The 27230-nt window shown below is 57.2% G+C and overlaps 1 protein-coding gene across 3 annotated transcripts; it reads right to left on the reverse strand.

The window, feature by feature from the left end:
* Nucleotides 1-3723: 3723 nt before the first annotated feature.
* Nucleotides 3724-25454, reverse strand: CLUH (clustered mitochondria homolog). 3 transcript variants are annotated; one of them, XM_030861786.2, is made up of 26 exons: nt 25234-25454; nt 17765-17967; nt 16757-16928; nt 15618-15761; nt 15310-15434; nt 15077-15231; nt 14870-14995; nt 14449-14596; nt 14182-14274; nt 12324-13018; nt 11362-11585; nt 11152-11253; nt 10932-11032; nt 9348-9500; nt 9197-9259; nt 8870-9114; nt 8565-8649; nt 8292-8445; nt 8055-8194; nt 7108-7188; nt 6903-7028; nt 6700-6821; nt 6327-6420; nt 6111-6245; nt 5956-6029; nt 3724-5163 (listed from the first exon to the last, which is right to left on the reverse strand). In XM_030861786.2, exons 1-26 carry the CDS (start codon nt 25331-25333, stop codon nt 4977-4979), a joined length of 4047 nt encoding a protein of 1348 aa, XP_030717646.2. In that variant the 5' UTR covers nt 25334-25454; the 3' UTR covers nt 3724-4976. The 3 variants fall into 3 exon arrangements, with proteins under 3 accessions (XP_030717646.2, XP_060146582.1, XP_030717645.2); XM_060290599.1 differs by having other exon boundaries at nt 3724-4836; nt 11152-11256; XM_030861785.2 differs by having other exon boundaries at nt 11152-11256.
* Between the last annotated feature and the right edge of the window lie 1776 nt (nt 25455-27230).

A 27230-nucleotide genomic window follows, 5' to 3' on the forward strand; every position in this document is an offset into this window, starting at 1 on the left:
AACTTCTCCCTGAAGACAAAAATTTAGACAAGTCACTGGTCCCGGGGCCCTCCAGCTGGGGTTTGAACTCAAACCTCTCTCGCCAACAGTTTCATACATGGAGTTTTGTTCCTTTGTGAATATTTTTCTTCCACGCACATCTCCAGTTTATTATTTCTTATGTAAACATACAGGATAGTTACATCCAGGGACGAAGGGCAAGGATTTTTCTCTTACACCAAAGTAACTGCCTTTCCAAGATCTTTTATACCTAAATCCAGTAAATGAAAAGGCTGAACCGAAACACTGCATTTTTTCCCCCATCATATCAGAAACACAAACTTCTAAAAGTGAATGTTATAAATGAATAAATTCAGCACTTTGCCACACGTGCATTTTAAAAAAGATTTCATTTTCCTGCAGTTGTTTAGACACATCATGCAAACACTCTCCTAAGAGTGTTTTGAGATCACTGTTTGCTTCTGAACAAGAATAAATAATAATAACCATCACTTTCACAAAACACCATTTTGTCATCAGCCCCACTTGGTCACCAGCCCTCTTAAATGAAAGTGGCTGGTGCAGGGACTAAAGGAAGGAAAATACCCAACATCTGAATGCCTGTCAGGCCAACACCCTTATTCTCAACATACTGTCTTCCTCACATACATCCCCTGCTGGTGGATATTAGCACATTTTTACAGACAAGAAAACTGGCTCACTTAAGGTGAGGTCATATGCCAAGGGTATTAAGCTAATTAAAGAGTGAGCTGGGACCTGAACCCAAATGCACTAGCTCTTTCCCTTATCTGGTTCTGCCTGTATTAAGCATCTAATTAGCTATTTATGTATAAGGAGGGCCTTCTGACATCTCTGAAACAATCATTTAACCTACTTTTAGCCATACAGGAAAGACCCTCATCCCATCCCCAAGCCCCTCTCTGTCACCACACTGCCAGCTCCACTGTGGGGCGACCATGAGGAATGGGGTAGAGGCTGGGAATGGATAAGAATTAACGTTGCCCACACTTGCAACATAGGAAGGCTCCTCACTCATTCTATATGAAATGACTATTCTCAGGGCAACTGTGTCCTGAATGGCCTGCATCCCAGTGTCTTGAGTTCTTTTTTTTAATCAGTGGATTTCCCTGTTTAATGGGGGTATTTCTTTGCATTTGAGGAGGCCCTCCTGTCCTCTGTAAGGTGTCCTGATCAAGCATGCCTTGTTTGATCGCTAGTGTAGATACTGGGAGTCAGGGGCGGCGGGGCAGGAAATACTCGGGCCACATCAGGATACCTTATTCTCACCTTTAGGATATGTAGGAATTCCTCAACTAAGTCTAACAGTTCTCTCAATATTCATATTTAACAATGCAAATGATGCCACCGACAAGGGCTTAATTTCCAAAATATGCAAACAGCTCATTCAACTCAATTACAAAAAAAAAAACAACCCAATCAAAGAATGGGCAGAAGACCTACACAGACATTTCTACACATGCAGATGGCCAATAGGCACATGAAAAGATGCTCAACATTGCTAATTATTAGAGAAATGCAAATCAAAACTACAATGCAGTATCACCTCACACTGGTCAGAATGGCCATCATTAAAAAGACTACAAATAATAAATGCTGGACAGGGTGTGGAGAAGAGAGAACCCTCCTACACTGTTGGTGGGAATGTAAATTGATACAGCCACTATGGAAAACAGTATGGAGGTTCCTTAAAAAACTAAAAATAGTGATCCAGCAATCCCACTCCCGGGCATATATCCGGAGAAAACCCTAATCCAGAAAGACACATGCACCTCAGTGTTCACAGCAGCACAATACAGTGGCCAAGACGTGGAAGCAATCTAAATGTCCATCAAGAGATGAATGGATAAAGATGTGGTACATATATACAGTGGAATACCACTCAGCCATAAAAACAATGAAATAATGCCATTTGCAGCAACATGGATGGACCTAGAGATTATTATGCTAAGTCAAAGACAAGTACCATATGATACTGCTTATATGTGGAATGTAAAATATGACAGAAATGAATTTATTTACAAAACAGAAACAGACTCACAGACATAGAAAACAAACTTATGGTTACCAAAGGGGAAGGGGGTGGGGCAGGGATAAATTAGGAGTTCGGGATTAGCAGATACAAACTACTATACGTAAACTAGATAAACAGCGAGGTCCTACTGTGTAGCACAGGGAACTACATTCAATATCCTGTACTGAATCATAATGGAAAAGAATACATACATACACATACATAGGTATAGATAATGTACAACTGAATCACTTTGCTGTACACCAGAAACACAACGTTGTAAATCAACGATACTTCAATTAAAACAAAAAAACCCAATGAGTCTGGAGGGCAGAAGCAAGTGGAGACAGATGATACAACTTAAAAGTAGTAACAGTTCTTTTAAAAATATTTTTTAAGTTGTAAAAGTAATATGCATGTTAAGAGAAATGCAAACAGGGAAGAAAGCAGAGCAGAAAGTGGAAGACCAGCGTGGGGGACACAAAGAGGCTCACACGAGCTAGACCTGTATTCCACCTCGCGCAGCTGCCCCACGACCTGCATGCCAGTTCTCACCCTAACCCTTCCTGGATACCACTGTTCACCCTTTTCAAAAATTTGCCATCTGTCAACTAAGAGGAGAAAAGGTGGATTTCACACCTCTGTGTCCTTCATAAAACAACAGTCCCTCGTCATTTCGGTTGTCAAAAGGCACCTGACAGCACCAATACGCTTAAGGGATCAACCATGAAAAATGGGCCTCAGGTGACTAGTAGGTACAACGGTAATTACACTTGATCCCTTCTCAGCTTTACAAGATCACGCCCACAATTCTAGAAGTGCTGAGAAACACGTGACTGGCGTTCACGGGATAAATGCTCTAGGAAGGGATGCACGTTCAGAACGCAACCAGGAGACTGTAAAGCGGGGTGGGAGCGAGCATCCTTGGGCATCACTTAGAAGAAAACCTCGACGATGTCAGGGACATCTTTTTTTCAGTTGGCTCCAGAAAACAGACGTCAGGGTTGGAATTTTTTTTTCCCACAACGTCAGACACAAAGGACTCTCCAAGTATTCAAAAAGGCATTTAACTACGCATGAGGCTGAGGGCCCGCCTGCTGTAGACACTTCTCCTCTTGAGACAGGCCTCCTGCCCACAACCCTCCCATCTCACAGGCCCGGCCTCTCAAGCCCACCTAGGTGGGCTCCACTTCCCCCCCACGAGGGCCCACCTAGGATGGCAAACTTTAGACACCCCCCATTCTAGCACTCCTAGTTTTCTGAGGGGCGCCGCCCAGTCCTCCTGACAAGCAAAGGGACAAGGGCGGATGCCCAGTTAGGTCTTCAACGGCCTACCAGGGCCAGCACGCCCAGGCCTGGGCCCTCACCTTGCAGCACCCTTCACCCTAGTCGGAACCACAGGGCCCTGTATAGGAGCGATTCTCAGCCTTTTCTTCTGTGGCCAACAACAGGTGATGTTCATCTGTGTGCCACTCCCATGGGTCTCCTGATGGGCAGACTGGTAAGCCCTAGGTGGGTGCCTGCGGCTCTGGCCCCTTTCCTCCCACTTAAATGACATTCTAAGGATAGCTTTGAGTGTGACCTAATTTTACACATTCATGTGCCTTAAACTCTTTTACTAGTACCACTTCCGGAAACAGCTCTCACAACCAAACAAGACTGGTACAGAACACACAGGAGAGGCCGGGACAGCAGGTTTCAAAAACTCACTTTATTCCAATGTGAAATGAAGACTGATGGTTTAAAAACAAGAAAAAGTTCTTGATCAGCTGTGGGGATGCCTCGCTTGCTAGCTCGCACCCACTCCCTTTGAAACCAGGCGTTGGGACAGGCCATACCCGGCTGCGGCTCCATGCAGAGCCACCAGGCGGAGGCCCCAGCCGCAGGACCGCGCCCTCCAGCTCCCAAGGGTGGCCGTCTCCGCCCACCTGCTAGGGCTCTGACAGCAGGCCCAGAGAAGCGGCACGGGCAGCCCCCTCCCTTCCACTCCCAGAGCTCCTCTCTGTAGGAGGTGCCTGTGTGTCCTAGGACCAGGTAGGGAGCTAAGCTCCACAAACAAGGGACAGTCACTCCTGTATCTGTGACGTCTCCCCCGGGATCCATGATTCAGTCCGGGTCCCCCCCCACCCCCCTGTGCGTTAGGCAGCTGAGGTTGTTCAACAGGGAGAAGGATACATTCAGACTATACCCCAAGGTTAGCCCCAGCTGGGGTGCGGGGAGTGGGAAGGCAGCACCTCCTGCTGGGGCCCAAGGGCCGACAAGCCGGGGCTGGGCACAGGGGTGTCTGGGGAACCACCGATGCCCAACCCTTTCCCGGCCCACCGGTGGTTAGTAAAGCTGCTGCGGCCCTCACCCCGCCATAAAGTGCTCCCCAGCCGTCCAGCCCTGCCACAGAGCTCTGGCTCCCCAACCCAGGACACAGGAAAGCTCCCCTCTTTTCGGCTTCAAACCTGGACTTTCAGCCAGGTCGGGCCCGGGGGTAGTGGCAGCAAAAGCAGCAGCCATGTCAAACATACGAATGACCTGAGAAATCTCCCCTGACGTCACCCACCCACTCGGAGCCGGCCCGGGGCTATGCGCAAGTCAGGAAGGGCGCAGCAGGACACTCACGGGCACAGACACACTCGCGCACACCTGCTTGAGGAGGGGGGCCCGAGGGGGCACCTGTCCGCCAGCTGGGAACTGATGCCCACGTGCTCCATTCACGTGTCTCCGATTAGGCCTCTGCGTCGTATACTCTTCGAACCAGTGCAAGAACGTCTTTCAGAGGGTCAGGCAGGCCAGGCCAGGGTCCCAGGAGGATGCTGGGGGCAGGGTGGGATTGGAAGCGTGGAGGAGGAGGACTTGCTGCCTCTCCTGATGTGCAGGGCACGCCCCCTTCTCCTGGAGTCTGGATCGCTGGGTAACGGGGCAGCTGGCCGACTGTCTGTCTGTGTCTCCCTTCCTACCCCTGCAAGCTCTGGGAAGGAGGGTCCTTGGCAGCTGGGGGCTGGGTGGCCGCATCCTCTGAGGCCCCTGCTGGCTCTGGCTCAGTAGCCATGGGCTCCTCAGCCTTATCCCTGTTCCCGCTGGCCTCCTGGAGCTGGTGCCGCCGCGCCACCTCGGCTTTCAGATTCTCCAAGTCTTTTTGGCTGAGTAGAAGGACGGGGCGAAGGGTGGGTTTATCAGAGTGGGCCTGGGCCCTCCGTCCCCTTACTGGCTCTGCTTAAACTTAGAACAAGATCAGGCTCTGTGCTCTCCGCAGCGAGACACACGTGTGGAACAAGTGCTTCCCTCCCGCAAACAGAAAGGCCCCCGAGTGCTGAAAAAGTACGAACTGCACACACTTGACAGCCTCCAGTTAAGGCCTGGCTCCTACCCAGCCTTCACGCCCAGTTCAAACCCACTGCACCCCGGCCGCTCCTATAGCCGATTACACCCAAAAAAACAGGTGTAGAGTGCAACACAGAGCAGATACGCTGTAAACGCCGTAACACTGAGCTGACCAAACCCATGCCGCACACAGGTGGGAGGGAGACGGCGCGAGGGGCTTTCGAAGACGGCACTGTTTGTAAGAGCTGCACAGGGACCCTCAGGGCCTGGCTCTAAGGCACATCACTACACTGACAGAGCAGGAGTCCAGAGAAGGAATGACACTGCTCTTTACATACTGACACGAAACGATCACCAAGATAGATTAAGTGCAGGAGAAAAATACCTATGTGCATGGCTCACTACAATTTGGCACCTTGGGGGAAAAAAGGGGAAAAACGGTTACAAATCTGTGTCTGCCCAATTATGCAGAGTATTTCTGGAAGGATTCACAAGGAACTCCTTGCCACTGGCTATACTTTTCAATTTTGAGCCATGTCAATGCATCATTTATTTAAAAAACCAAGAAAAAAAATAAAGGCCAACTTCTAAGCGGGGGTGGGGCGCCTCACCTGAGAGGAATGAAGAGGATGCCGTTGATGACGTTCAGCTGTTCCAAGACGCTGGCCATGCTGGGGGCTGTGAACTGAGGGGCAGGGAGGATGAGCCACTGCCTGAGCGCCGGGAGGCCGGGGTGCGGCCCACCCAGCCCCGCTCGGGGACCCACCTTGAGGGGCGGGATGTTGGCGCTGCAGCCGTTGCGGTAGATCTCGTTCATGGTGCGCTGCAGGGCCACGGCCTGCTGGGTCAGGCACTTGAGGTACTCGGAGCTCTCCTTGGTCTTCTCGTGGTCCTCGCCCAGCTGCAGGGGGCGGGAAATATCAGTGCTGCCCGTAGCCCCGCCCCTCCCTGCCCCGCCCCGCCCCGCCCCGCCGTGGCCCACCTGCGTCTTGTAGATGGTGTAGCCTTCCTTCTCGTGCTGCAGGGCTGACCGGAACTCGGCTTTGCTCTCATAGACCCGGGCGACCAGGTGGTGGCTGCAGGCAGGCACGGCGCAGGGGGAGGCGAGGGAGGGACGTGAATGGGCCGGTGGGGACGGATGGGTGGTGTGCAGGCTACCCCAGAACCCACTCTGGGAACTTTCCAAGGGGGAAGGCAAGTCCAGAACTCAGAGAAGAGATGCAAGTTGAGAGAGATTTCCTCAGGAGTCAGATGGAGGACAGAGTGCTGGATCCCGTGCCCGCCCTCAATGCAAGCGCCTCCCCGGCACCCTGTGGCCTGGGGCCTTCCTGTCCCCTAACCCAGCACAGCCTCACCTGAGGGCCACCTTGAGGGACTTGGGCCCATGGTACTTGGTGCTGACGGCCAGCGCATTCTCCAGGAAGCGCAGCGATAGGTCACACTCCATCACTCCGTGCAGCACCAGCCCGATGTTGTTCTGGGGGCAGTCGGGAGGGCCCCGGTCAGCTCCCACTCCCCGGGCTCGAGGCTAGTCCCGCTGCCCCTCCCCGGTACTCACGTCCAGCAGGGCCATCTCAGGGTGGTCCTCCCCGAACACAAGCAGTGTGAGGTAGCGGGCGCGGTACAGCAGGCTCAGGGCCGTGGACAGCTGGCTGCTGGCGAAGCAGTACAGGGCCAGGTGCATCTGCGGGGGCAGCGGCGTCAGGCCGGGGCAGCCACGGGTCCCACCCACCCTGCAGGCCGTGCCGCCGGCGGCTACTCACATATTCCTGGATGGTGTTGGGGTGCTCGATGCCCATCACTCGCTCGCTCATCAGCACAGCCTTCTGTTGGTTGCTGAGGGCCTGGGGAGGTGGGGGGCTGTCACTCCCGGGGGGTACCGCCCCACACCCAGTCTGCCTGGCTCACGAGCCTCCACAGCAGCTCGGCCTCTTCACCTTCGGCTGCAATTTCTATTTTTACTTTGCACAAAGGCAGCAGAAGAGTGGTCAAAATCCAGCTGCCGTGACCATGGAAGTCGACAGCCCGCTCTGAGGCCGCTTCACATTTTAAAACACTTGTCTTAATCTATGCCAACACATGCATACAAACCTAAAATTGTGCTAAAAATAAAGTATTCGTAATGAGAAAAGGCAGACAGGCAAAAGAAAACAAGAGTCCTATGGCTGGAGGCGGGAGTAGGGCACCTACAGTGCACCTAGCTTAGGAAACAGCCTCTCAAGCCCCGGGGCCAGCAAGGCAGGTCAACGCCACAGGCCCCAGGATGGTACAGGCAACAGCACAGACCCCAAGCAGCTTCCCTGGCGCTTACAGGGCTCTAGGTACTGAGTCAGAATTTACCCTTCCCTCATCCCTGTGAAGGGAGGCCCTGCCATCACACTCACTTTGTCCACGGGCACGGCAGCTCCCCCCAAGATACAGCTCTTAAGTGGAGGGAGCTGGGGGGGACAGGGGAGGCAGGCCGCCGTACAGGCAGAACAAGCACCTCCCCGGGTCTCCACCTGCTCCTCCTGGGGGGGCCCAGAGGTCAGCAGCATCCCGGGCCCCTGGGATGACAGGGGCTCCAGTCCCACCTGCCGGGACTCCTGCTTCCTGCTGCCGCGGGGGGTGAGAACACAGCCCCAGCTCCCCCAATGCCCCCCTCCGCCCCGCTGGTGCCAGACCAGGCCCTGGGCCCCTGCTGAAGGCCCAGAGGGTACACATGGCCCACCTCAGCGTAGTCGCCCATGATGTAGTGGAGGCGGGCGAGGAGGCGCAGGCAGGCACATATCTCCACGTGCATGGCTCCGTACACGTTGTTGAACAGGTTCAGGGCCTCGTTGATGAGCTCGCAGCCCTCCTTCAGGAAGCCTGCAGGGCACCCCGGGGGCGGAAGGTCAGGGCCGGCCGGAGGGAAGTGGGTGCCCCCCCCCCGCAACCCTGCCCCGCGGCTGCACCTGGCACGCACCCTGCTGTACTTTGGCCTGCCCGCTCTGGAAGAAGTGAAAGGCGTCTGAAGCCTTCGGGTTGACGTGTTTGACCACAGGGAAGATGTTGAGCACGTCCTCCTCCGTGAACGCGGGCTTGTGGCGGCTGTCGAAGCTGTACTCCTTCAGCAGGATCTGGGGACCCAGCCCGGCACCCGCAGGCAGCCTCAGCCCGGGCTCAAACGGCCGGCACCGCCCCGCCCAGTTCCCTCCGTGGCCCCGGGAGCCCTGCAGGACGCTCTGAGCCAGCCCACCTGGATTCCGGTTTTCAGGGAGATCTCCCGCAGCAGCGTGATCTTCTGCAGCCCGTAGGTCTCCACGGCCTGGTCCACGGTCTCACTGGGGAGGAGCGGCGGGTGGGCCCAGGCAACCCAGCACCCCTCTGCCCCCTTCTCCACAGCTGCCCCTCCACCCGAGCCCCCTCCCAGCTCCCCTCCCCACTTCCCCAAGCAAGCAGCCCTCCACAGCTCCCTGCTTTCTCCTCCCCGTTCCACTGCCAACGACCAAGGAGGACCCGGACGCTGCCCGGGAGCCCAGCGCCCCTGCACCCATCACGTACCACTCGAGGCTGAAGTCAAAGTAGTTCTTGGCCTCCTGGCAGATGTTCTTCCAAAGCTCCTGGGGGGTCATGACAGCCCAGGCTGTGTTGTCTGCTGCCCCTGGCGGCCGGTTTCTCCTCCTCCTGTTCCTCTTCTTGGAGACGAGCTCGTCGGCGGGCAGGTGGGCCACAGGGTTGGGGTAGGAGCTCAGGAAGCAGTTCAGGAAGTGGCTGATGGCAGCCGAGAGCCCCGAGAGCTCGACCCCCTGCAAGGGAGGTTGGAGCAGTGTCACCACCCGGGCTCCCCCCGACATCCCCATGGCCCAGGACGGGGAGGGAGCGCAGTACCTGTAAGTACGTCTTGAAGATGTGCTTGGCAGAGCGGGTGATGAGCTCTCCGATGCCGATCTTCTGCAAGGGTGCAGAGAGGGGAGTCTTGGTCAGGCCCCGGCCTCCATCCCAGCCCCGCCATCCCACAGCCACCCTGGGCACCACTCACGTAGATGTGGTCCAGCTGGTCCCGGGCCGGGCTCCGGACTACCAGGTCCAGCACCTTGCCCAGGTAGCGCATGTTGATGCCGCGCTGACGCATCACCTCGGCCAGCGTGGCTCCGTCCATGGGCAGCACCGCGTGGTCTGCGAAGTCCTTCACCTGCGGGCTGCAGCACGTCAGGCCCCCCCAGCCCAGGGCCTCCGCTTCCTCCCGCCCTGGGTCTTCCCAAGGGAGCTCACGCTATCCTGAGGCCCTGAGGGAAGGAGGGGACTGAGACCCCAGCTCCCAATCGGGAAGAGGGAAGGAGACAAAGCGGCAGCAAGAATGTGAGATCTTGTCCCCAGCCTTCTGCACAGGCCACCATCACCCCTGCGACTGCTGGGCCCACACGGTGGGGAATCAGGGATGAGGGAGCCGCACAGGCTCTCCTGTGATTGCACAGGAAGAAGCAGGGCCACAGCTTCATCCCGCGGTTGTGCTGCGCCTCGCAGGGGCCTGGGGCAGCCAGCACGGCAGGCTCAGCTCAAAGATCGGGGGACACAGCAATCCCACCACTGGGCATATACCATGAGAAAACCGTAATTCAAAAAAAGTCATGTACCACAATGTTCACTGCAGCTCAATTTACAATCGCCAGGACATGGAAGCAACCTAAGTGTCCATCAACCGATGAATGAATAAAGAAGATGTGGCACATATATACAATGGAATATTACTCAGCCATAAAAAGAAACAAAATTGAGTTATTTGTAGTGAGGTGGATGGACCTAGAGTCTGTCATACAGAGTGAAGTAAGTCAGAAAGAGAAAAACAAATACTGTATGCTAACACATATATATGGAATTGAAAAAAAAATGGTTCTGAAGAACCTAGGGGCAGGACAGGAATAAAGACGCAGATGTAGAGAATGGACTTGAGGACACGGGGAGGGGGAAGGGTAAGCTGGGACAAAGTGAGAGAGTGGCATGGACATATATATACTACCAAATGTAAAACAGATAGCTAGTGGGAAGCAGCCGCATAGCACAGGGAGATCAGCTCGGTGCTTTGTGACCACCTAGAGGGGTGGGATAGGGAGGGTGGGAGGGAGGAGATATGGGGATATATGTATACATATAGCTGATTCACTTTGTTATAAAGCAAAAACTAACACACCATTGTAAAGCAATTATACTCCAATAAAGATGTTAAAAAAAAAAAGATCGGGGGACAGCATGGCACCTAAGCTCAGGGCTGCCTTGGGGGGAGCAAGCACCGTGTACATACACAGGGCCTATGTACAAAGCCTGTGGGGGTGAAGATGCCCCCAGCCCCTCTATCAGCCATCCCATCACACAGGGGCTCAGAGGGCCAGACCCCAGCTGCCAGCCTACAAGGGAGGGCACGCAGAGCAGAACCTGATGCCTCCCTTGACCCCTGTGTGTCAGCAGCCCCATTCTGGGGAGAACTCCACCCTGCCTGCCTTGCAGGTCAGCAGGCCTAAGTCACTCCCGCAAAGGTTCCACAAGCTTCCAGAGTCGGAGATGGATGAGGCCCTGGGGCCTGTAACAGCACCCTCTGGGCAGTCCCTCGTCCCACCCGTGCCCTCACCAAGCCGGGGATCTGGCAGGAGAGCAGGAAGGCAGCAGCATCTTTTAGCAGCTGCTTCTGGTCCCGAACTTCCTCCTGGCAAGACTCCGGGAAGCGAACCCCTGGGGGAGGGAGGGCAGAGGCATGAGCCAGGCAGAAGAGAGGCAGGTGGCCAGATAGACGGCAGCCCTCAGGTGGGTGAACAGGCCCACCAGCGCTGGGGCCCTAGAGGACCATTCACCTGGCGAGAAGATGTCGGGGTTGAAGCGGACGTCAAAGGCCGTGCTGCTGATGGAGCCCACAGCCTTGCATGCGTTGCGGATCACCTCCCGACTGCGAGGATCTGCTGTAGAGACACTGCCCATTAGGAGGTAGCCCCACTCCCGCTCCGGTGGGGCAGCAGCCGAGCCTCCCTTGTCCTGGGCTCCCCCGGCAGCCACGGCAGCCCCACCTGTCCCGTCATCCGAGGCGATGGTCTCTGCCAGCTCCTTCACCTTGGCCAGGCCACTAGCACTGCTGCCCTCCTCCTCGCTTCCCACCTCGGGTGCTGGAGGGTCTTCAGGCTTGGACTCCGAGGATGGGGGGTCGCCGTTTTCCAGTGACAGGGGGGTCTCCATCTTGCTGGCCTTCTGCTGCATCAGCTGTAGGGCTGCCAGCTTCATGAAGAGGAGGTACCTAGAGCACAGTGGATGGGGCAGAGCAGGGAATAGAGGAGGGGTATGTAGAAGCGTAACTGCTCTGGCGGCTTCCTGCTGGCTTCGGGGGACCTGAGCCAGGCCCTGGCTCCTGCCCCGCTGGGGCTGAGGGATGTTGGGGCTGGACACCCTGCCGGCCTGGGGGACACATCCCTTCCAGTGTGCAAGCGTCCACACACGTGTGCATGTGCCAGTCCAGCACTACTACCAGGTGGCGGCAGCAGGTCACAGCAATAATGGGTATCTTCCCAGACAGGAAGAGGACAGCTGGTGCGTGGGGGGCTCACACGCAGCCCAGGGCTCTTGAGAGCGCCAGGAACCCCCCTGGCATTCTGACAGGGAGATTATTCTGGGGCATTTGACGGGCTGACCCCTAAGCACGAAACGGCAGCAGCAGGGACCCCGCCCCCACCCCTCCTCCAGGGCCCTGGCACTGGGAGGTTCAAAGACACCTAACCAGGTTTCCATGTGCTCCCTGAGGGAACAGACCCGCTTCCGGCAGCTGAAAGCCGCTGGTCTAGCCACTTGCTAGTTTCTGACCCACATAAGGCTCTTGGATGTCCGTGCTGGGGAGCCTGATGCCGCGGTGGGTGGCGCTGGGGCTGGGATGGCCAGGGCCAGAGCTAGCTCCTCTTCACTTTCCAAAGCCGCCCCCCATCAAGGATCAGGCCCCAGGACCACCCACCAGAGGACGCAGCCGCTTGCCCTGGCTTCCCACCTGTGCTCCACGAAGGCGTCCACCAGCTCCTGGCGCAGGCAGCAGAGCTTGTGGCGGTGGGCGCGGGGGAAACCGGCGCGGGTGCACTCCTCGGGCAGCACCTCGCCGGGCACGGGCAGGAAGTTGAGGTCGGGGGGGAAGGTGCGCAGCAGGTCAAGGATGTAGTGGCGACCGTCGTTGCCGATGATGCCCTTGCACTCCACGGAGGAGCAGAGCTCCACCTCTTCATCCCGGTCGTTGAGCACCCGGTGCCTCAGGATCTTGAGGGGCCGGCTCGTGCGTTCCAGCAGCTCCAGGTAACGTGGGTGCGACACCACCGTCTTGCCAAAGTCAATGGAGCCGTAGATGACGCTCTGCTCCTGGTCCCGCTCCAGGATGCCGGGGATGATGGACTGGGCCGTGACACGGTAGCCGCGGTAATCCACTACCACCGTGCCCAGCGTGTACAGCCCCTCCACATCCACGGCATTGTATGTGCGCACGCCATTCAGGTCATTGGTGGGCGCCACATAGGCCGCCACGTCCCCCCCGAAGTCCTTGTAGTGGTCGCGGACGTCAAAGCCCAAGCTGAAGAAGATGTTGTTCCAGATGAACATCTGCATCTTGGTCTCCTCGCTGGGGTTGATGGCCATCACGTTGCCATCGATGACTGCCATGGCGCCCCGCGTGGCTGCCGCTGTGAAGTCGCTGTGTACCTGGGGGCCCGAGGTTGGAGGGTGAGAGAGCCGCGGGGTTCATCCCGCCTGGCCAAGCTCGCCCAGGGCTGGTGGAGGTAAGCAGGACAAAGTTTCCTCACATTTGGAAAAGGGCAAGAAACCCCAGTTTTGGACTTCCCTGGTGGCGCAGTGGTTAAGAATCCGCCTGCCAATGCAGGGGACACGGGTTCGAGCCCTGGTCTGGGAAGATCCCACATGCCGGGGAGCAACTAAGCCCGCGAGCCACAACTACTGAGCCTGCACTCTAGAGCCCGTGCGCCACAACTACCGAAGCCCACGTGTCTAGAGCCCATGCTCCGCAACAAGAGAAGCCACCGCAATGAGAAGCCTGTGCACCGCGACGAAGAGTAGCCCCCGCTCACCACAACCAGAGAAAAGCCCGTGCGCAGCAACGAAGACCCAACGCAGCCACAAATAAAATAAAATAAAATAAATAAATTTATTAAAAAAAAAAGAAACCCCAGTTTTGAAAAAATGTAACACTTATACTGCGAGAGAGAGCAGAGCTTAGTGATTAAAAGGGAGAGTGAGGACTGGGGTGGGTCTGGGAATCACCAAATACGTGCCAGGTGATCTTGGCTGGATCACCTCTCAGACCTGTTTTCTCATCTATAAAACTGTGACATAAAAGTATCAGCCTTTACAAGGTGTCTGGAAGATTACAGGAGGCAATGCCTACACAGCACCTGGCACAGCCCCTGGCAAAGTGAGCACCCCGGGCTTTAGATCTTATTGTCACCGTTATCATCTCTAGTAAGATTATGGGAGATTTCAAAGAAACTTTTTTTCAAAAGCACTGCTTTTTCCTCATCTGTCTCAGGAAAAACACTAAGGATATCTCAGTAGGGCACGTGTGTCCAGCTGAGGGTTCCACGTGGGTGTGCTGGGAGGGAAGCTGTCATGGACCTTGCCACTCAGCCCATCCTGGAGGCGTGTCCCCACCGGTTCCGGCCCACAGACACTAAATCTCAGAGAGGCCAGAAGAAGGAGTTGGGGTCATCTACCAGGAGGCGGAAGGCTGGCAGAACGCCCTGGAAGATCCCTGACAGCCCACCCCAGCTTCCGTCTTGTTCACAGAAAACGAGCAGGTAGGTGGCAGGAGGGCCTGCGGCCACCGGTCAGGCCTGAGGGGCCACGGGCACCTTGAATATGGCTCTTTCTCGCAGCAGCCGCTCAGGCAGGTTCTTCCGAGGCAGCTCCCGCGTTGTCTGCAGCTCTTCATTCCAGTCCCGGGTCTACAGCAGGACAGGGAGGGAGACACCGGCTCAACCTGAGCCCCCAGCACCTGCTCGGGGCAGTCCCGTCCCCCGCCTCCCCGCAGACAGCCCCCCAAGCACCCAGAACCCAGCCTGGCGCCCACCAGGGGAAGGGAGGGAAGAGCTAAGGGTGGGCCGCGAGGCTGCAGGCACCTGTCCTGGAATATGCTCCTCGTAGCCCAGCCGGGAGGTGTAGGCATCCTCTGCGCGCACACAGTCCATGGCGTGCTCCGCCTGGGGCGCTGTCCAGCTGTATACCTGGAATGGGGTGGCGATCCTCTCGAACGGGTGGCGCTGGACCCTGTGGTGGGCAGAGGGGAGATGGGGCAGCCCACTGAGCCCAGAGCCCTGCCCTGGGCCCCTTCTCCAAGGTCCCACTGGCTCTGCCCTGTCCCTGGAGAGTCCGACGGAAGCACACGGCCGCCTGTCGTAGGGCTGCTAGGCTGACTGCTGCCTAGAAGGGAGCTCTGGGGTGCTGGGGGCACAGCTTAGGGCAGGGGGGCTAGAGTTCAGGCTGTATGGTTCACCCACCCCATGGGACGTGGGATGAGGGACAGGTGGGCCAAGGTGCTACCTTTTCTTCTGCAGGGCGGCAAAGTTTTTTTTGAAGGTTGGGCTGATCTGGTTGAGCAGCTCCACCAGGGAATGGCTGAGGAAGCGGGGGCTGGCAGGCTTGGGGTTGAAGTGGTACGCTGTGGACCTGCAGGGAGACGGTGGCCACTGTGCAGGGCACCCCAAGCAGCTGCCCACGGACTCGGAACGGGCTCGCACGAGGACTTACTGGTTCAGGTAGAACCCCCGAGTGGACGCCGTGATGCTGACTTGTCGGTCCTCGGCTGTGATCACGAACAGGTACATGAGGTCCCCGTGCATCTTGCGATTCCCAGGGGGTGGGTTCCAGCCGCTCATGGTGAGCACTTTCAGGCACTGCAGGGGCTGCAGGAACGGCCAAGCACGAGTGGGCCAGGCTTCCTGGTGTGGCGATCCCCCACCCCAAAAGAGACCTGCTCCCACCTTCCAATCACGGTTCTGGGGCTGCAGAGGACACAGCGGCCGCTCCCGGCTCCCTGGAAGGATGTACTCAGGCGGGGTACAGTCGATGGGGTCCATCTCCAAGCCCTTCTTCCGCTTCCCGCTGTCTGAGGGACCCGAGGCTGGTGGTCAGCCCAGGACCACCCAGGGGCCAACTCCCTCCCCAGCTCAGGTGGCCCCGGTCTGTGTCCCTCCAGGTGGGAAGGCCGAGCCCTTGGCCCCTTCACCAGCCCCTGGCCAACTTGCTCCCGGCCCGTCTGCCCAACCGCCAGCCCCAATGCCTCGCGCACCTCCCAGGTCGCCGTCAGTAAAGACACTCAGGAAGGACAAGGAATTGCAGTCAACCCCGTTGAAGGCATCGGATGGGTCCAGGCTCTTGAGCAGGTCTCGAACGTGGCGCACGTGGATGCGGGCCTCTCGCACCGTGTATGGCTCTGTCGGGAGGGGGATGGGCAGGGCGTCACCAGGGCAAAAACCCACCCAGCAGAGAGAAGTCGGCCATGGCACTAGCAGGGGTGGTCTTGATTTTAGTTTTAGGCTTTCACTTACAAATTCCCTTATGAACACATAAGCTGGAATTCTGCTTTCAACACATACACCTGCCTGCTGGTGGGCAGGGATCCTTGTTTGCAAAGAACCTTATGCCAAAGGGCACAAGAAATGCCTCTGGAAGTGCACACAGAAGGCCCCTGCTCTCTGCCCACGAGTGTCTCGGGTGGGCAGCCCAGCACAGCTGCTAGGTCCCCATGGGCTCAGTCCAGTTCTCCCAGGGCAGCCCTGGCCGGGGGTGGCCTGAGGACTTACAGGACCTCAAACTGCAACACTGCTCTCCAACTCATGTTTCATGAAATTTCAATGAGGGCTCTTCTGGGGAAGGACAGAGGTTTCGTCATTAGGTAAGTCTGGGCACAGCTGGGTTACATTTCTCCCACATTTGCTCCTTGGCTGACATGCCTAGAACAGCAGTGCCACCTTTCCCCAGGTAACCTAAGTTCACGTGATTTTTTTTTTTTTTTAAACAAACAAACCAGACTCACTGTGCCAGCTGACCGTCCCACACTGGGCCTGACTTCCCTGCTCAAGAGCCGTGAAACCTTAGTTTCCTTAAGAGACTGAACTTTTATCTATAAAATTTGAACGGGCTGATTTCAAGCACCTGCCTGGCACTGTTTGTTTTGTTTAAAATCACGACTCTGATATTCAGCCATGAAGTTGGAGGGTGTGCTTGTGACGGCCTGCGAAGCAGACCTGTGCTCCTGTCTCGTCTTCTCCTGCCTCCACAAGTTCAAGGCTGCCCTGAGCCTCCACGTGCTCATCTGTGACACAGTGACACCAAGGTACCAGCGGGAGGGGTGGGGTGGGGGTGAGCGCCGCCTGGCCCCGCCTCCTCATGCCCCCCCTTGGCGGGCCGCACAACTTCCGGACAAACCTTCCACCACGCGTAGCACCGAGCCCTCCTGCAGCCCCTCCACACTGCGCAGCTCTGAGAAGTGGTCCAGCATGTTGCCGTCCAGGTGCAGTGAGAAGCAGGTGCGGTGACATGTGTCTTCACGGTCCATGAGCACCTGGTGGATCTCCTGTACCATCTCCTGGGGGGACACCTGCCAGGGAGAAGGCCCTGACCAACCTGGTGAAAACATACCGCTTCCCCAGCCCAAAGCACCTGGATGCCTAAAGTCAATGCTCCAAATACTGTTTCCCCCTTTTTGGCTTTTATTTTAAATTCCAGGCCCTGCCCATACATACCATGCCCACTTGCACCTGTGTGTGTGTATGTGTGTGTGCAGGGTACATATACACATGTGCAGGACAGAGCCTTGCCCTGTTACCCGCAAGCTTAAACTATTCCTGCAGACCAAGAGCAGGCCCTGAGTAGAGCAGCAGGAGGTGTAAAAACAAGGAAAAGAAAAGAGTCATCTTGCCTCCTCCTTTGCCCAGTGCCAAGGTCCCCAGGGCAAATGGCTTCCCCCTTCAGGAAGGTGTGCTGTGGGGCTGAAGCCTGTGGCCCCAGAAGACACAAGAGGGCCTCACCTGGTTCCCCAGTGAGTAACAGTTTACAAGACCTCTGGGTCGGCTCGGCTCTTGAAGACCACCCACTACCACTCTCCTCTCAGACAGATGGTAAAACTCCAGCCAGAGAATTGACCTACCTGAGGGTGGGGAGCCCTGGGACCCCAACACTACCCAGCCACTACCATACCGATCCCCAAACAGGGCTGGCAGTCCCAGCTGGGATCTGTCCCCTTGCACTGAGGCAACGGCCTGAACCTGGACTCCCACGTCCACCACGTTAGCTGAGTGACCTTGGAAGGCACAGGACCCTCGGTTTCCTGCCTCAACACGGGGCCAGACCGGGCAAGGGCAAAGCTTGGCTTCGCACCCTCATGCTCCCCAACAGGCGCAGGCCCTGGCCCCCAGCGCCCCTCTATCATTTCACCTGGAGGGAGAAGGGCTCGATCCCAGGAGCCAGGATCTTCACAGAAAAGCCCGTGTCCTGAATGACAATGACTTCCTGTCCAGTGGTCTCCTCTCCCGGCTCAGCCTCATCCAGCCCATTTTCCCGGGGCGGTTCGGCAGCCCCCTCTTCCTTTTTCAGGCTCTCCGGGCAGTCCCCATTCAACAGCATGACTGATGGCAGCTCTGCGGGGGAAAAGAAAGGAGCTCAGTCAGACGGGCCTCGCTGGCGAGGTCTGCCTCACCTACCAGGGTGGACACAGCCCTACAGAATGGCGTCTGCCTGTCCTCCCAAGACTCGGCCCTGCGCCAGACTCCGGTCCCACCGCACCCCAGGGCACGCCTGCAGGCTACTGCCCGCTCGCTCGCCTCCACACCCTGGGCCCTCGCTTCCTATCTGCTCCTCGGGCCCCCAGTCTGGCAGCCGTGTGAATAGGCCACCCAGACCACTCTCCCCAGAGCCACCAATGCCACCCTAAGGGCCAAACCTGAGGGTCTGCTCTGGCCTTAGGCAACTAGCTGCTTGGCTCCCCTCCCCCACCGCTCACTTCCTCCTCTTCCCTGATGGACTCTGCTGCTCTTTTTCTTCTCTCTCCAGCTTGCCCTCCTCCTGGCAGTCCAGCTGTGGGTGTCCTGGGCCCCAGCCTCTCCTCATTCCCACCTCACCCTTGCCCGTGACTGCAAATGCCCTCCCGTCTCCCAGCTCACGTGACCAATCCAGGCCTCGCTCCAGTTTTTCAACATGTGGCCATCCCTTAGGCCTCACCAGACTCATCTTGTCAGCACGGAATTTATCTTCCTCCACAAACCAGCCCCTGCTCTGCGAATGCTCGCCCCCCTCATCCCTATCTAGTCACCCAACCTAATCTCCAAACTGGTCACAGGACTGCTGCAGGCCATTTCCCCTATTTCAAGAATTCCACTTGCTGTACACCTGAAATTAACATAACGTTGTAAATCAACTGTACTGCAATTAAAAAAAAATTAGAACATGCACTAGTCCTAATTATGTGTGTATATGTACATTTATATCTATTCCAGTAGAAAGACTGAAAGACTCAGAATTCAGTGGCTTTCCTTAAATAACAAGATTAACAGTCATATAATCCTTTCCTTATAAAGTCTGTACTTTCCAGGTGTTTACAAGAAGCTTGTATTATTGTATGACACAACTGTTAAACCAGTGTTTATTTCAGGGTACGATTTAGAAAAAAACGTATCAGGAGCTTTTTGAGAAAACGAGGGCATTGAAACTGTAGCGAGCAAATTCTTATACCAACTTTTGTGAACTGTTCATGTTTTATATCCAAAGTCTACAAGTGATCTTCATTTCCATGGTGTGACCATATCCTTAGATGAGTAGCTAAGGGTGATCCAGAGACAACACTTGTGCTTCTACAAACGAAATTCTGGTAAATATAGATAACTCCTTTTTTAAATAAAGTGCTTTTTAAGTTGTTGTTAAAGGTGATCATAGTAAAAAAGATAAAATATTTCCATTAATGGTAAATCTGCATAATTAATGGTTACTAGGAATAAGTGAAAATCCATAGAATCAAATAAATATAGCTTTTTCCTCTTCCAAAAAAAAAAAAAAGGTACCACTCAGAACCTTCTAATACTCTCCACTGCTCTACCGCTCACGGGAACCGAACATCTTAGGCCTGAAGTCCACCTCAGCCCCTGCCAGTTCTCCCCATCAAGGTGCAGCTACACCAAACTACCCGGAAGCCTAAGAACAAGCCACACATTTTCCCTCCTACCTGCGCTTTTGTTTATGCTGCCCCCCATATACCATTCCATCAGGCAGACTCCTACTCATCCGTCAAGGCCTAGGTGAAATAAACTCTCTTCTCTGAAGCCTGACCAATGACCCCTGGCAGCAGTGTCGTGCTGCACTTGGGGGGCTGTTCACACCAGCAGCTCTATCTTCCTCCTCCGGTCTTGCCCGCGCTCAACAGAAAGGCACTGAATTAATGAATTAATTACTGTAAAAGTCCCGCACTTGTGACCAGCAACCGACACACATGTCGTGGGGAGAAGGAGCAGGTGACAAAAGCTCCCATTTCTCCGCAGGCACTAAGGGGAACAGCGGAGAGCCCTTCCCGCCCTGCCCCGCTGGGGGAGAGGAGGATGTCCTCGCAGAAACCCTCCAGCGAAACACAGGCCTGCCTGGAGCCCCACTGGCCCAAGGGGCTTTCCGGCCCAGGGCCTTCCTGGCAGCCAGACTGGCCCCTTGCTTATCTGGGAGCTCCAGACAGGTCAGCTCAGCCAGCTCTGCTCTGGACCCCAACCCATCCAGACTCCACCTCCTCTTCCCTACCCAGCTGTGAGGAGTGGGGACGGGGTGCACCTCCCCAGAGCTGTGTGGGCTCTACCCAGACCTACCAGAAACATGGAGCAGGGGCCTCTGGAAATGTATAAAAGTCCAGATAAGCCTGACACACAAGGGCACACGGGGGTACCGGGAACGGGACGTGGAGAGAAGCCACTCCCTCTTCCCGCGTCCTCTCAACTGAGTGATAAACAGAACGGCCAGGAGCTCAGATACGGTCCCCTCCTCCTTCCCCCAAATAAGGATGTCTGAGGCCCAGAAGTTCAGTGCCTTGCCCAGGGTCAAGAGTGGACCCTAGATTCCCCCCTGGAGAGCCCCTCTACCACATGGCTGCCCTGCCCTCAGTCCTGGCCCACGGCGGGCCTTCAGTAGCTGTCGCCACCTCCGTCCCCAGCACACCGCGCCTAACCTGAAGGTAAACTCCCAACAACTACAAGGACGCACAAGGACCTCTCCTTCAAGTGAGCCCGCAGTCCTAGGCGGGGCAACCCCAAGCCCCTGGACACTGAGCAGCCGGCCCCAAAGGGAGAACCTGGCTGACTCTGTGACACGGCAGACAGGGACAGGAGGGTGGGAGAAGGGTGGTGGTTGGTCAGTTTTCAAAATGCAGCAAGAGGGGTGACAGCTATGAGGCGGCCTTCCCCCAGCTGAGGCCTTGAGAAAGGCTTTGCTGGCTGACCAGCCCTCAGGATGAGGGGGCCCCTGCCCAATACAGAACAGCAGCTTTGAGGTCTCTGAGACCCCAAAAGTGGGAAACCAGAGGCCTGGACCCAGACAGGTGGCCTGTGCTCCCTGAGTCTGGGCCAGGAGGACAGAGAGGAGGGCAAGGGTAGCCACAGCTCCCACTCCCCCCCTGGCTCAGGGAGCCTGCCCAGAAGGCACCTCTGTTGCAGGCTCCCGCCCCAGGGGGCACCCAATCTCCTATCAGATTTCAAAGGAATGTGGCTGGTTCCCAGGGGCCTCCACTCCCCTAAGGCCAGCCCGCCCTGCCCCTCCTCCCTCCTGCAAAGCACCCTCAAGGTCTCCCTACAGCGGATCAAGGCCCAGTGGCCTCCCCACCAGAGGCCAGCCACTTGGCTCCCTGTCCCCACAGCCCCCCTGGTGTGGTCGGCGGCTGCCCCAGCCCGCGTTCTGGAGTCACAGGACCTCCATGGCCGCGAGTCAGCCAGCTCTCCAGCTCAGGCCCGGCACTGCCTGGGTGCCTCGTCCCGGCCTCTGCCTCTACCCTTGCCGCCATGCAGCTGGCCGCCGGCTGGCTTCGGGTTTCAGCAGGGCCAGGCCTGCTGGGCGGCCCTGGGAAGGGCACAGTCCCCCGGCCTCGCATCCTGCTCAAGGTCGGCCAGAAGGACTGCCGTGGGCCCGGAGGCCCTGGTGGCTCCAGGACCCCAGGTGGAGCTGCCACCAGTGCTCAGGCCCATCTCCCTGTACCCCCAAAAAGAGGGTCCCTGCTGGTGAAGCAGCGGGGCAGGAGAACCCAGCGTCTGGGGTACCTGGGCCCCTCAGGATCGAGGGCCCTGGGGACTGGCGGGCAGGGGTAGAGCCCAGCAAGGGAGTCCTCTCCTCGGCCCCAACCCCAGTGGGGGTGGGCAGGACCGCTTCAGCTGGCTGCCGGCAACAGCTGGCACAGACTCGGGCCCAGGCCACGAGGTGGCTGCCCCCCGTCCACCGGCTGCACTGAGCACCCTGCCCACCTCCTGGGTCAAGAGGCTGGCTGGGGCCTCTGGCTCGTGCTGCCCCCTGCAGGTGACCTGACAGCTCTCCCCTTCCTGAGAGTCCCTAGCTCTGGTGGGAACCCTAACCCCAGGCGCCCAGAGGACAACTGCACCCGTGCCCCAGGCCTCCAGCTCCACCAAGAAGCTGGCAGGCTCCGACTTCCCTCCCCAGCAGCCCCTGCGCTGCCAGGAGAAAACCAAGTCTCTCCCCTGGGGAAAACAGAGCTGGCAGCGAGAGACCAAAGGCCGCGCGGCTGTGGAGAAGGAACATGCCCAGCCTTGCCAGGGCGCCTTCCCAGGGCCTCTGACTTGTTGCCAGGGCCCAGGCAGGCCTGCTCCGGCAGCCGTACTAACCAGGGTGGGGGCGGCAGCCAGGCTCCCTCAGGCCCCCTCCAGGCAGCCCTGAAGGGCCGGCACCCAGCAGGCCCACGGCTCCCCGCACCCCCCGCCGAGGGTTCTGGCTCGCGCACACTCCGCGGAGGGCCAGGCCCCGGCAGAGCCCCTCTTCTTCCGCCGCCCTCCCCAGACACACCCCAGCCCTGTGGAGAAGGGGGGGGCAGAGCAGCCTGGCAGTGACCCCTGCGTAACTGCTGCAACCACTCCCACCCTGGTTACCACAGAGCCAACGCTCACTCTAGGCCCAGCCCGTGGCAGGTCCCTCCAGCAGCTTGACCAGCCCATCTCACTTGAGGAAACTGCGGCTCCAGAAGCTTAGTAACCAAGCTGCCCAAGGTCGCAGAGGCAACAGGCAGCCAAGCCAGGTCAAGAAAACAACCAGGTTTGTCAGACGCCCAAGCCCAGGCCTGAGCGCCAGCCCCCAGGCTGCAGCGCCCACCAGGTAAACAGTACCCCCTTCCTCTACACCCCTGCTTCCTTACCCCAGGGGGTACCCCTGAGCATCTGGGCTTTAGGGAAGGAGAAAGGCGATCCTCTGCAGAATGGGAAGGGGCTGCCCAAACTGCATGGCATACACCTCCCGCCCCCCAGAATGAAGAGATAAAGCACAGCCCCGGCCTGGCCCGGGAGAACGTGGACCCAATGGGCAGCTGAAAGGAGTTAGAAAAGAAACGTAAGCCATCCCAGGTGGCCCCTGTGTGCGTTTCCCAGCCTGGCATGGCCTCACTCAGCAGACTGTGCCAGGGCCAGGCCCCGCCCTAGCCAAAACCTCACAGGGTGAGGCTCCTGCAGGAAGTTAGGCCTCAGAAGGCATATCACCCCATCCCAGGAATCTGGGGCTTCAAGGGAAAGGGGTGGGGGCAGGTAGCCTAAGGAAGATCCCAAGGAGGCAGGCATCTGTTTGCCTCCTTCCCATCTCCACCCAGGCCAGAAGCGGTCTGCAGGGTCTGGGGAGAGTCCAGTGTTCCCTGAGCTGCTCTGCTCAGACCTACCCAAAAGAAGAGCTCTGGGGTCCTGTCCAGGAGCTCCCCTAAGCCCCCAAGTTCCTCTCCTGTCTGCCAGCCCCCTTCCCCTCCGCTTTGGGCCTCAGCTCCAAGGAGCCCTCGCCTAGGCAGAAGGAACTCGACACACCACCATAAACTTGAAAAACCTGCTATTCTCTTAACCCCTAAAACTAGCTTTTTTCCCAACAAGGCAACTGATCCTTGGTCCCCCCATAAAAGGCCTTGATCACCTCCTCAAGGGGACTAGTCCCCCTCAAGGGGACTTCCAGAGCTGGGTTCTGAGGTCAGAAGCCTGGGTGAGGGCCTGTTGGGGGTCTCCATTAAGGCCTCCTCCTCCTTTGAATAGATTCAGACTGGCTATAATTCAAGTCCTAGCTCTATACAAGCCTCCCAGAGGCTTAGGGAGCCAATGTTCCACCTGCTAGTATGCTTCCAGTTTCCCCAAAATGAACAGCTGTACCCTCCCCTGACCCAGGTTGCCCCAGACAGACCCCCTCAAAGAAATTCTCCAACACTCTCCCCTCTCCTCAGTCCCTATGTTCTCAGCATATGATCCCAGCCAACATGCCTCTCCCAGCTTCCTCTGGGACAGGCCAGGGCAGCCTTGGCAATCTGGCTGTGAGCTGGAAATCCAAATGCTGAATTGCTGTGTGACCTTGGCCAAGTCGCTTCATCTCTTCAGGTCTCTTTGCTGGAGGGGAAATCGACCTCCTCTTATCTAGCCTGCTCCACTGATTCAGAACCTCATCAGGGTGAAGCCTGGCAGGCTGGAGTCATCAGCATTTGTCATTCTGCCCAAACCTTGGCCTTCTCTAGGCAATCAGCAAAGCTGCCACAGTACCTATCCCCCACCATCAGCTAACCTGGCTGTGATCAGTTACAGGGTCAGAGAACCCACCTAACACTGTTCCCGTCCTGACTCACCCAAGCTGGGAAGGGAGATGAAGATGACAAGTCCCTTTTGAGGAGAGTTATGGGGAGTGGGAGGCACGGGGAGTTCTGCACTCCCACTGTCACCCAGGGCACAGAGGGACACAGCCCAGCCCTGGGACTCTGAGGAAGGTTTGGAGATGACAACCCAAGGGCTGGGAAGGGGCTTCCAACCTCAGGGTTGTAGTCAAAGATGTGATGGAAGAAACAGAGGAAACAGAGGAGGCCCAGGAGAGAGGCAGGCCCCACCTGAGAAAAACTGCAGCCACTCCCAAAGCCAATGCCACACAGCCCCACGGGGGAGAGCTGGGAGCTTGACTCCATGCTGATGACCTTTGCCTTAAAAACAGCAACTCTGGGCTGACCCACTTTTCGCAATAAGGCGGGTTAATGATCAAGTTCTGGCACAAACACCACCTCCTGCCAAGGAGTTTGGCTTTGCCCCCATACACAGGCAGACCCCCAGGTCTGCCCTCCAGGCCGACATCTTACAGGACGGAGATCAGACCCTGCAGACCTGGGGTTAAAGCCTTGCCTCCGGGAACGAACCACAGAAACCCCCTCACGAAACACACACCCCAACTTGCACTCTTCCCACAGACCAAGCCTGAGAAGTCCCAAGCTGAGTCTAACTCGCAAGCCTGCAGCCCTGTGCACAGGGAATGCTTGGGATCCTGACGCGAAGGGGGTGCTTGACGGAGCAAGGGTCAAGTGACCCCAGTCCGGAGAGTTCCCCATGCCCGGGGGCGTAGGGGGTGGGGCCGCCGCGTCCGTCCGTCTGCGGAGCCGGCACACCCCGAAACTGCATGCGCGTGCACGTCTCTCCGCGATCTGGCACGCGTGTGTTAGCCGCCGCTGCCCGCCCCGGGACCCCACGTGTGAAGCCCGGGCCGCAGGCGGGGGCGACAGTGAAGGTGACCTTCAGGGCGGGGGCGCCCGGTGGAGGGCTCGGCGAGATGCAACCCAGCCAGGCGCGGAGGGAAGGCGGCGGTCCCCGCGCAACCCCGAACCCCCCCGCCCACTCGGCCCGATTCAGCCTCCCGCCCTGCTGCCCCCCGACCCCGGCCCCGCTCACCCGTCGCGCCCGGCCGCCCCTTGCCACCGGCCTGCGAGCTGGGCTCCCGGGCGCTGTCCGCCGGGGCGGCCGCCGGCAACTCGTCTGTTTTGATGACCATGGCGGCGGGAGCGGGCGTCCGCCTCGGCTGTCCGCGCCGCCCGCCGCGCCACTAACCCAAGTGCCCTGCGCGCCGCTGCAGCTGCGGGAAGGACGGAGTCACCGGCCCACGTGGTGCGCGCTATGGCCTTTGACCCCACCGCCGCTCCCTTGCCCCGCCCTCGCGCCCGGCCCGGCCCACGAAGGCCGGCGAGGGACAAAATACGCCACGCCTCGTTCGCTGTGTACCAACGTGGTGACTTTCTTGAACGCCTTAAAGGGAACGTACCCTGGCTCTGGCTAGAGAAAGGTTTCGGGCCCCCTCGAGGGGCGGGGCTACGGAGAGGAGTCCTTGCGGTTCTTTGCCCGTCGGGCGGGCACCTTGACCTTGCGGGGAGACTCGTCTGGACTACTATTGCTTACAGTCCCCTCCCCCAATGGCTTCCTATTGCAGATCTGCCAAATGACCACGCGGTGTCTAATCTGAGGTGTTAATATGACCCTCACTCAGCGCCGTGCTCACCGAGCTTGCCGTCCCCGAAGGGGTGGAGCGGGTGTGCGTCTGGCTTCTTGAGGAGGGGGTGGAGGGTAGCCTAGGGCATGGTCACAAGAGGCAGGGGTGGCGGGTGGCTAATAGGGATGAAGTACCAGAGATGAGCCCACCAAACTTTGTCCTGAGCCACAACGGGCTCCCCTCTGCCAGCGGCCTCGACACCCCCCACCAGATGCGTCCTCACATCCGCGCTGGCACATTAGCCCCATTTTTGAGTGGAGGAAGCTAAGATCAAGGTCACACAGAGAGCAAGACTTTAGCTAGAACAGGCTAAATCCACAGCCTGGACACTTTACAGTAGTTCGTGTTTTCAGATGTTTGGGGCCTGGTGGGGACTGAGAAGTGAAGTCAGAGAATGCTGCCCAGATGACATTTTACCAGGTCTTGCCAGTGACCTGAAGTTCTCCAAGCCGAGAGGGTGAGACGGTCTTCCTTGCACAGGCCCAGGAAGCCATTGGGAAGCACTTCAGGCATATTCCAGGAACTAATAGAAATTGGGAAGCTGAAGCTGCAGAGGTTGGCTGGGGTGGGCCTAGTGCCTCATAAAAATTGCAGAGGAAAATGGACTTTGTCCTGGAGTACGAGTGATGGGAAGGGGAGCCAGTGAAAGGCTTTAAGCACTTAAGCAGGAGGAAGGGAGGTGAGAAATGCTTTGGTTGCTGTGTGGAGGATAAGGGGACTGAGCTAGACCGGGGGAGACGAGTTTGGACTATTGCACAAGAAGGCTGGAAATAAAAACAAGACCTGACTACAGCCCACCACATGGAAGGTGGGCAGTCAGGTGGTACATGAACCTAACACGGAGTTGGATTGGAAATCTGCATCCTGCAACCTTGTCTCTTCTCGAAACCTTGAGCAAGTCACTTGACTATCACGCCGCCTCTGAATCTCAGGAACTTCCTCTGTCAAATAAAAACATCCATTGTCTGGCCTCTTACCTAACTGTTGGGAGGAGATAGTGATCATCAAAGCACTTTAGATAGTGTAAAATACTTCACTCTCTCTTTCAAGCGAAGCTTGCAGGAGCTCAGTACTGCAGGAAGATCAGAGATGAACCAGACCCAGTCCCTGCCAGGAGAAGTTTCAATCTGGTGGGTGAAGAGAGATGCACACAGCAATCTCATGTCTAAGGCTGCAGAATAAAAGCCTTTAAAGAAGGCTGTTCTGAGTGTGCAGGGGAGGCAGTCAGGGAGGGCTTCTGGGAAGAAGCTCCTCTGAAGCTTTGAAGGATAAGAAGGATTTTAATGAGCAAGACAGAGGAATCATAAGGGAAGACACAGAAAGAGGGACCCTGGGAATTTATTCACTCGTTTATTTTTTTTAAAACCTTTTAATTTTATTTAGAACTTTGAATACATTCAAATGG

Source organism: Globicephala melas, chromosome 20 (assembly GCF_963455315.2).
Source record: "Globicephala melas chromosome 20, mGloMel1.2, whole genome shotgun sequence".
NCBI classification, from domain to species: domain Eukaryota; kingdom Metazoa; phylum Chordata; class Mammalia; order Artiodactyla; family Delphinidae; genus Globicephala; species Globicephala melas.